The sequence below is a fragment of the Oncorhynchus mykiss genome, chromosome 15, assembly GCF_057628025.1.
Source record: "Oncorhynchus mykiss isolate SJ-2025 chromosome 15, ASM5762802v1, whole genome shotgun sequence".
Lineage (NCBI taxonomy): Eukaryota > Metazoa > Chordata > Actinopteri > Salmoniformes > Salmonidae > Oncorhynchus > Oncorhynchus mykiss.
The window spans coordinates 80,982,367-80,992,366 of NC_143036.1; the positions used below are offsets into that span (position 1 = coordinate 80,982,367).

Consider the following 10,000-nt stretch of genomic DNA (forward strand, 5'->3'; position numbering starts at 1 on the left):
TAGTGGATGTAAACAATGTCCCCACGCTCTCTGACAGCTTTCACAGCTGGGACAAGTTATTTTCCACCTCTTGTGTACAGCTTACGAGAAGTCTTCGTTAAGGAAGATGTTTTGTTAGTCTCAAGTTCTTGGCTCTGTCCAGAACAGCCATCATGTCCTTAAACCTCAGGAACTTGACCACATATCGACCTGTGTCTGTCACCTGGGCTGGTGACAGGTTTTCCAGACCTCAATCTTCCCATGATCCATCTGCAGCTTTTAAAGTGATAATTTGTCTTCCTTTCTCCTCAGACTTGTCCCAGTGATGTGAATGTAACAGTTTAGCTTTCATCCGTCCCCTCGCCCCTACCTGGGCTCGAACCAGGGACCCTCTGCACACATCGACAACAGTCACCCACAAAGCATCGTTACCCATCACAACACAAAATCCACGGCCCTTGCAGAGCAAGGGGAACCACTACTTCAAGGTCTCAGAGCAAGTGACGTCACCCGATTGAAACGCTATTAACGCGCACCACCGCTAACTAGCTAGCCATTTCACATCGGTTACATGAAGACTCTGGTATGCCATCCACAACAATGTTATTTCACCTGGATTGTCCCTCTAGATATTGTCCCTCTAGATATGTTCCCTCTAGACATTCCCCAGCCATCTGTAATAATGATTCACAAAGAGAGAGCTGATGTTATCTCACATGAATTTACAGTTTGTTGTCATCTTGCTGCAAGTCTCTTTCAGGACATCCAGTTCTCCCTGAGAGAACTGCAAACTGTTCTTAATGTCCTGGACCTCTCTGGTCAGATCATCTTAATGTCCTGGACTCTCTGGTCAGATCATCTTAATGTCCTGGACCTCTCTGGTCAGATCATCTTAATGACCTGGACCTCCCTGGTCAGATCATCTTAATGTCCTGGACCTCTCTGGTCAGATCACCTTAATGTCCTGGACCTCTCTGGTCAGATCATCTTAATGTCCTGGACCTCTCTGGTCAGATCATCTTAATGTCCTGGACCTCTCTGGTCAGATCATCTTAATGTCCCGGACCTCTCTGGTCAGATCATCTTAATGTCCTGGACCTCTCTGGTCAGATCATCTTAATGTCCTGGACCTCTCTGGTCAGATCATCTTAATGTCCTGGACCTCTCTGGTCAGATCATCTTAATGTCCTGGACCTCCCTGGTCAGATCATCTTAATGTTCTGGACCTCTCTGGTCAGATCATCTTAATGTCCTGGACCTCTCTGGTCAGATCATCTTAATGTCCTGGACCTCTCTGGTCAGATCATCTTAATGTCCTGGACCTCTCTGGTCAGATCATCTTAATGTCCTGGACCTCTCTGGTCAGATCATCTTAATGTCCTGGACCTCTCTGGTCAGATCATCTTAATGTCCTGGACCTCCCTGGTCAGATCATCTTAATGTCCTGGACCTCTCTGGTCAGATCATCTTACTGTCCCGGACCTCTCTGGTCAGATCGTCTTAATGTCCTGGACCTCCCTGGTCAGATCATCTTAATGTCCTGGACCTCCCTGGTCAGATCACCTTAATGTCCTGGACCTCCCTGGTCAGATCACCTTAATGTCCTGGACCTCTCTGGTCAGATCACCTTAATGTCCTGGACCTCTCTGGTCAGATCACCTTAATGTCCTGGACCTCCCTGGTCAGATCATCTTACTGTCCTGGACCTCTCTGGTCAGATCATCTTACTGTCCTGGACCTCCCTGGTCAGATCATCTTAATGTCCTGGATCTCTCTGGTCAGATCATCTTAATGTCCTGGACCTCTCTGGTCAGATCATCTTACTGTCCTGGACCTCCCTGGTCAGATCATCTTAATGTCCTGGACCTCTCTGGTCAGATCACCTTAATGTCCTGGACCTCTCTGGTCAGATCACCTTAATGTCCTGGACCTCTCTGGTCAGATCATCTTAATGTCCTGGACCTCTCTGGTCAGATCACCTTAATGTCCTGGACCTCTCTGGTCAGATCATCTTAATGTCCTGGACCTCTCTGGTCAGATCATCTTAATGTCCTGGACCTCTCTGGTCAGATCATCTTAATGTCCTGGACCTCTCTGGTCAGATCATCTTAATGTCCTGGACCTCCCTGGTCAGATCATCTTAATGTCCTGGACCTCTCTGGTCAGATCATCTTAATGTCCTGGACCTCCCTGGTCAGATCATCTTAATGTCCTGGACCTCTCTGGTCAGATCATCTTAATGTCCTGGACCTCTCTGGTCAGATCATCTTAATGTCCTGGACCTCTCTGGTCAGATCATCTTAATGTCCTGGACCTCCCTGGTCAGATCATCTTAATGTCCTGGACCTCTCTGGTCAGATCATCTTACTGTCCTGGACCTCCCTGGTCAGATCATCTTAATGTCCTGGACCTCTCTGGTCAGATCATCTTACTGTCCTGGACCTCCCTGGTCAGATCATCTTAATGTCCTGGACCTCCCTGGTCAGATCATCTTAATGTCCTGGACCTCTCTGGTCAGATCATCTTACTGTCCTGGACCTCCCTGGTCAGATCATCTTAATGTCCTGGACCTCTCTGGTCAGATCATCTTAATGTCCTGGACCTCTCTGGTCAGATCATCTTAATGTCCTGGACCTCTCTGGTCAGATCACCTTAATGTCCTGGACCTCTCTGGTCAGATCATCTTAATGTCCTGGACCTCTCTGGTCAGATCATCTTAATTTTTATTTAATTTAAAACATTTTAATTTTACAAAACTTTTTGTGTATTTGGACTAAGTTCTTGGAAGCTATTTTCCTGTTGTTATAACATCTGCTTGAAGACATATTTTCTGTCGTTTTAAAAGATTCTTCACCTGTGAAAGAGAGACACTACTGTCTGGAGTACTACAGTGGTACTGCCACCGGCTTTGGTTTTGGATGCCATGGTAGCAACGTAGGCTAATGTAGCTACTCCACGCAGTTCCAGACAGGACAGGTCGCAAGGCAGATGGAAACAGTAACAAACAGCAGGGATTTAAGACAGCCACAAGCCTGGGACAATACGCCGGCCCCAGCCACAAGGGCTAACCACGTGGCGGGCTGTGTTCAAGCTTTCAGGAAACCTTGCTAGCTTGATAGCTAGTTAGCAGCTAGGCTAGCTGCTACGCCAAGCAGCTCTATAGACTTTTGGAGGATCCCTGGACAGATAGTAGTGGTCCCAGCAACTGATGTTAACCGCGTCGCAGGATCCTCCTCTCAAAAGGTAGCTAGTAACCAACCTTCATCGATAGAACCCCTTTTCAGAGACTTTGAAAACAACAAACCGAGCTCTGTTGGAGTTCGTTGGTCCCCAGTGGTGAATGAGGTGTGTTTGTCTGGGGTTAGGAAATGTGTACTGTGTCCGTGTTTCAGGTGAGTGTACCTTTGTCACAGCTGTCTCCATAGTAACCAGGTGGGCAGATGCACACCCCCGGACTCATACACAGTCCACCATTCAGACACCTGGGAGAGCAGAGGGCTGGGGGGAGAGCGGAGGAGGACAGGAGAGGAGAAAAATCTACGTCAGGAACCTCAAGTATTTAATTCACCTTCAGTTGATGGTAACCCTTCACCCCCCCAACTCTATATTAATTTAATTCACCTTCAGCTGATTGTAACCCTTCACCCCCCCAACTCTATATTAATTTAATTCACCTTCAACTGATTGTAACCCTTCACCCCTCAACACTACATTCATTTAATTCCCCCTTCCAACACTACATTCATTTAATTCCCCCTTCCAACACTACATTAATTTAATTCCCCCTTCCAACACTACATTCATTTAATTCACCCTTCCAACACTACATTCATTTAATTCACCCTTCCAACACTACATTCATTTAATTCACCCTTCCAACACTACATTCATTTAATTCACCCTTCCAACACTACATTCATTGCGATAATGAATGTTTCACTTAGCGCTGCCTGTAGAAGGCACTAAAGAGCCTTAGTACTGTTGAGTCTTGGCCAAGAATAAATATCGTAAACACAATGTCTCAAGACCCGTCGACACCCCCTAAAATAAAACTTGGCCGTTCTCACAGAACACTTCTCTATAAAAACCCATAGTCTACTCTAGATGCCTCGACGCCTCCACACGGTCCACATAACGGATGTTCCTCTACGTAGTTTTACGGACTTTTTTTGACGCTTCATTTTTGGGGGGGGGTGGGGGGGGGGGGGGGGGGGGGGGGGCGAACCAAAAGGAGCTCCGTAGCCCTGTTTGAGTAGACGGTGAAATCCCCGTGGAGAGTCCTTACTGTTCATATGATACAAAGACAGCAACAAAAAAACAACATTGTTCTCTACCCCCTCAGTCAGTCTAAAGCTGGACAGAGTCTCTCTCTAACCTCTTAAAGCCTTAAATAGATGGAACACGTGGTCGTCACTGCCCAACCTGCCTGTCCGCCTGTCCGCCTGTCCGCCTGCCCGCCTGCCCGTCTGTCTGCCTGCCTGCTAACATGATTGTTTTTTCTGTCATGGAAAAACTTTTCAAATAAATTTGCTCTCCATTTAACTAGTCTGGATGGAGCCTGTTGAACCAGTGCTTTGTAATTTCCATGATGTTTTTTAAGTTGTGGTGCCTTGAGGCAACGTTAAGCCGCAGCAAACATAACCTTTTACAGATTCATTAATACATTTAAATGCAACGTGGTGGTTCTGTTGTTGTCTGAAAATGACAGGCCTGCCTGAGCAGGACTGGTGTCTCATAACTGTGAAACAACACACAACCTCTTCTCTTTCTCTAGCCTTTCATTTCATAAGGTTTTTTTTGTTTTGTTTTGTTGTGGAGACATTCCAGGAAATAAAAGAAGATATTCCACCCAGCATTGTTGATGTGGGCCAAGGAGAAGGGGAAATAAAAACCACAAGAAAATCATTTTAATTTAATTCTATAGAATGAGCAACTCAAGCTATTGTGTTGACTGTGTGCTGTGCACTTACTGTATATCATTATGGTAGTGATGGAAGATAGATGGAATGGCTTGGATGTACAGACGAGACTAGACGTACCTTTCTCACAGTGCGGCCCGTAGAAACCATCCTGACACTCACACACCTGTCTCTCGTTGCAGAACCCACCGTTACGACAACCACCTGGACATTTAGCTGTGGAGACAGAGAGAGAGAGAGAGGCGGGGAGGAGAGAGGGAGTGAGTGAGGGAGAGAGAGAGAAAGGGGGAAAAGAGAGAGAGTGAGTGAGAAAGGGGGAAGAGAGAGAGAGAGAGACAGAGAGAGGGGGGAAGAGAGAGAGAGGCGGGGAAGAGAGACAGAGAGAGAGGGGGGTAGAGAGACAGAGAGAGAGGGGGGTAGAGAGACAGAGAGAGAGGGGGGTAGAGAGACAGAGAGAGAGGGGGGTAGAGAGACAGAGAGAGAGGGGGGTAGAGAGACAGAGAGAGAGGGGGGTAGAGAGACAGAGAGAGAGGGGGGAAGAGAGACAGAGAGAGAGGGGGGAAGAGAGACAGAGAGAGGGGGGGGGAGGAGAGACAGAGAGAGAGGGGGGAAGACAGACAGACAGAGAGGGGGGAGAGACAATAAAGAGACAGAACACGTGAGAAGAGAAAAATAACAAAGTTGAGATGAATGAATGGCTAGTGGAGTCCTCCCTCCTTTCCTTTCCTTTCTTCCCTCCCTCCCTCCCTTCATTCCTTCCTTCCGTCCTCCCCCTTCCCCCTCTCTCTGACACTCTCCATAGCCTGCCATCTCAGAAGACCACTTCAAGGGAACCACATTCCACTACACTACAGTGAGATGCCATGGACTTCAATCCCAAATGGCACCCTATTCATACATCCCAAATGGCACCCTATTCATACACCCAAATGGCACCCTATACATACATCCAAATGGCACCCTATTCATACATCCAAATGGCACCCTATTCATACATCCCAAATGGCACCCTATTCATACATCCCAAATGGCACCCTATTCATACATCCCAAATGGCACCCTATTCATACATCCCAAATGGCACCCTATTCATACATCCAAATGGCACCCTATTCATACATCCAAATGGCACCCTATTCATACATCCCAAATGGCACCCTATTCATACATCCAAATGGCACCCTATTCATACATCCCAAATGGCACCCTATTCATACATCCAAATGGCACCCTATTCATGCATCCCAAATGGCACCCTATTCATACATCCCAAATGGAACCCTATTCATACATCCCAAATGGCACCCTATTCATACATCCCAAATGGCACCCTATTCATACATCCCAAATGGCACCCTATTCATACATCCCAAATGGCACCCTATTCATACATCCCAAATGGCACCCTATTCATACACCCAAATGGAACCCTATTCATACACCCAAATGGCACCCTATTCATACATCCAAATGGCACCCTATTAATACACCCAAATGGCACCCTATTCATACATCCAAATGGCACCCTATTCATACATCCAAATGGCACCCTATTCATACATCCCAAATGGCACCCTATTCATACATCCCAAATGGCACCCTATTCATACATCCCAAATGGCACCCTATTCATACATCCCAAATGGCACCCTATTCATGCATCCCAAATGGCACCCTATTCATACATCCCAAATGGCACCCTATTCATACATCCCAAATGGCACCCTATTCATACATTCCAAATGGCACCCTATTCATACATCCCAAATGGCACCCTATTCATACATCCCAAATGGCACCCTATTCATACATCCCAAATGGCACCCTATTCATACATCCCAAATGGCACCCTATTCATGCATCCCAAATGGCACCCTATTCATGCATCCCAAATGGCACCCTATTCATACATCCAAATGGCACCCTATTCATGCATCCCAAATGGCACCCTATTCATACATCCCAAATGGCACCCTATTCATACATCCAAATGGCACCCTATTCATACATCCAAATGGCACCCTATTCATACATCCAAATGGCACCCTATTCATACATCCAAATGGCACCCTATTCATACATCCCAAATGGCACCCTATTCATACACCCAAATGGCACCCTATTCATACATCCAAATGGCACCCTATTCATACATCCCAAATGGCACCCTATTCATACATCCCAAATGGCACCCTATTCATACATCCCAAATGGCACCCTATTCATACATCCCAAATGGCACCCTATTCATACATCCCAAATGGCACCCTATTCATACATCTCAAATGGCACCCTATTCATACATCCCAAATGGCACCCTTATGGGCTCCGGTCAAACGTTTAGAGTTCCACAACAGGGCCTGGTTCAAAGCAGACTGAATACCATCTCAGTACAACAGGGCCTGGTTCAAAGCAGACTGAATACCATCTCTCTACAACAGGGCCTGGTTCAAAGCAGACTGAATACCATCTCTCTACAACAGGGCCTGGTTCAAAGCAGACTGAAAACCAGCGCTCTACAACACAACATGAAGGAGAAGCCTTTGAGGTGGTAATGGATGTCAACAGAGATGTCAAACTATCTTTCTTAGTCCCGGAGATCTATCGGCGTGTGAGGAACCCTTGTGTGTGTCCAAAACGGCACCCCTATTCCCTACATAGTGCACTACTTCTGACCAGAACCCTATATAGGGAATAGGGACAGTACCTTAACACTGGCACCAGACAACATGTGGCCAGAGTCACAATAAGAAAACAATATCTGTGGCCCAAAAAGCTCCATATTCCAATTTAGTGCACTACTTTTAACCAGGTCCTATAATAGGACTCTGATTTAAAAGTAGTGCACTATCTAGGGAATAGGGTACAATTTGGGATGTAACCACACTATCCAACACAAGGGACAGAGGGAGGGATGAGTCTGGTTTCAGTTAACTCAGGATTCACTCTATCCAACACGAGGAACAGAGGAAGGGACTCTATTCTATTTCCTATATAGTGCACTGCTGTTGACCAGGGACCATAGGGCACTGCTGTTGACCAGGGACCATAGGGCACTGCTGTTGACCAGGGACCATAGGGCACTGCTGTTGACCAGGGACTATAGGGCACTGCTGTTGACCAGGGACCATAGGGCACTGCTGTTGACCAGGGACTATAGGGCACTGCTGTTGACCAGGGACTATAGGGCACTGCTGTTGACCAGGGACTATAGGGCACTGCTGTTGACCAGGGACTATAGGGCACTGCTGTTGACCAGGGACTATAGGGCACTGCTGTTGACCAGGGACCATAGGGCACTGCTGTTGACCAGGGACCATAGGGCACTGCTGTTGACCAGGGACCATAGGGCACTGCTGTTGACCAGGGACCATAGGGCACTGCTGTTGACCAGGGACTATATGGCACTGCTGTTGACCAGGGACCATAGGGCTCTGCTGTTGACCAGGGACCATAGGGCTCTGCTGTTGACCAGGGACCATAGGGCTCTGCTGTTGACCAAGGGCCCACATCAATATACAGTAGAGAGGCTATATACAGTAGAGACGCTATATACAGTAGACAGGCTATATACAGTAGTGAGGCTATATACAGTAGTGAGGCTATATACAGTAGACAGGCAATATACAGTAGAGATGCTCTATACAGTAGAGAGGCTATATACAGTAGAGAGGCTCTATACAGTAGCGAGACTATATACAGTAGAGAGGCTATAGCCACTAGGCTACCCTGCCGCCCCCGTCCCTATGTAGGGAATATGGAGCCATTTTGGACACAGACAACTACGCCTTAGCTGTTATAAAACCTTTTGTACTATTTTGATTTAAACAGCTAGATGTATATTTGTTCCTACTTTGACACCATATCCGACATTGGGGAAATAGGACAGGACATGGAACATTAACACTGGTTTATGAAGTCTGGTTTGGTGTCGCTGCTTCCTGTAACAGACAGGAAGTGCCCTAAGCTAGTATGAATCCCTGCTACAGCCGGACCTGGAGCTGAGGTCCACACCTGGTCTTTGACAGGGCTTGTCGGGTGAAATGGAACCAATATAACAGTAACTAAACTGCAAACCACAAACCCTGTCTATATAGAACCCCAACCCTGTCTATATAGCACCCCAACCCTGTCTATATAGCACCCCAACCCTGTCTATATAGCACCCCAACCCTGTCTATATAGAACCCCAACCCTGCACCCCAACCCTGTCTATATAGAACCCCAACCCTGTCTATATAGAACCCCAACCCTGTCTATATAGCACCCCAACCCTGTCTATATAGAACCCCAACCCTGTCTATATAGAACCCCAACCCTGTCCATATAGAACCCCAACCCTGTATATATAGCACCCCAACCCTGTCTATATAGTTCCCCAACCCTGTCTATATAGCTCCCCAACCCTGTCTATATAGCACCCCAACCCTGTCTATATAGTACCCCAACCCTGTCTATATAGTACCCCAACCCTGTCTATATAGCACCCCAACCCTGTCTATATAGAACCCCAACCCTGTACCCAAACCCTGTCTATAAAGAACCCCAACCCTGTCTATATAGAACCCCAACCCTGTCTATATAGTACCCCAACCCTGTCTATATAGAACCCCAACCCTGTCTATATAGCACCCCAACCCTGTCTATATAGTACCCCAACCCTGTCTATATAGTACCCCAACCCTGTCTATATAGCACCCCAACCCTGTCTATATAGCACCCCAACCCTGTCTATATAGTACCCCAACCCTGTCTATATAGAACCCCAACCCTGTCTATATAGCACCCCAACCCTGTCTATATAGCACCCCAACCCTGTCTATATAGTACCCCAACCCTGTCTATATAGCACCCCAACCCTGTCTATATAGCACCCCAACCCTGTCTATATAGTACCCCAACCCTGTCTATATAGAACCCCAACCCTGTCTATATAGAACCCCAACCCTGTCTATATAGCACCCCAACCCTGTCTATATAGAACACCAACCCTGTCTATATAGTACCCCAACCCTGTCTATATAGAACCCCAACCCTGTCTATATAGTACCACAAACCCTGTCTATATAGTACCCCAACCCTGTCTATATAGAACCCCAACC

The 10,000-nt window shown here is 46.9% G+C and overlaps 1 protein-coding gene across 2 annotated transcripts in view; it reads right to left on the reverse strand.

Moving 5' to 3' along the window:
• wif1 (wnt inhibitory factor 1) overlaps nt 1-10,000 on the reverse strand; it is a 53,654-nt gene that overhangs the window by 16,323 nt on the left and 27,331 nt on the right. For both annotated transcript variants that reach the window (XM_036945359.2, XM_090201365.1), the window contains exons 5-6: nt 5,019-5,114; nt 3,382-3,477 (exon numbers count right to left, since the gene is read on the reverse strand). In XM_036945359.2, coding sequence (XP_036801254.2) covers nt 3,382-3,477; nt 5,019-5,114 — 192 coding nt within the window. The remainder of the gene's footprint in view (nt 1-3,381; nt 3,478-5,018; nt 5,115-10,000) is intronic.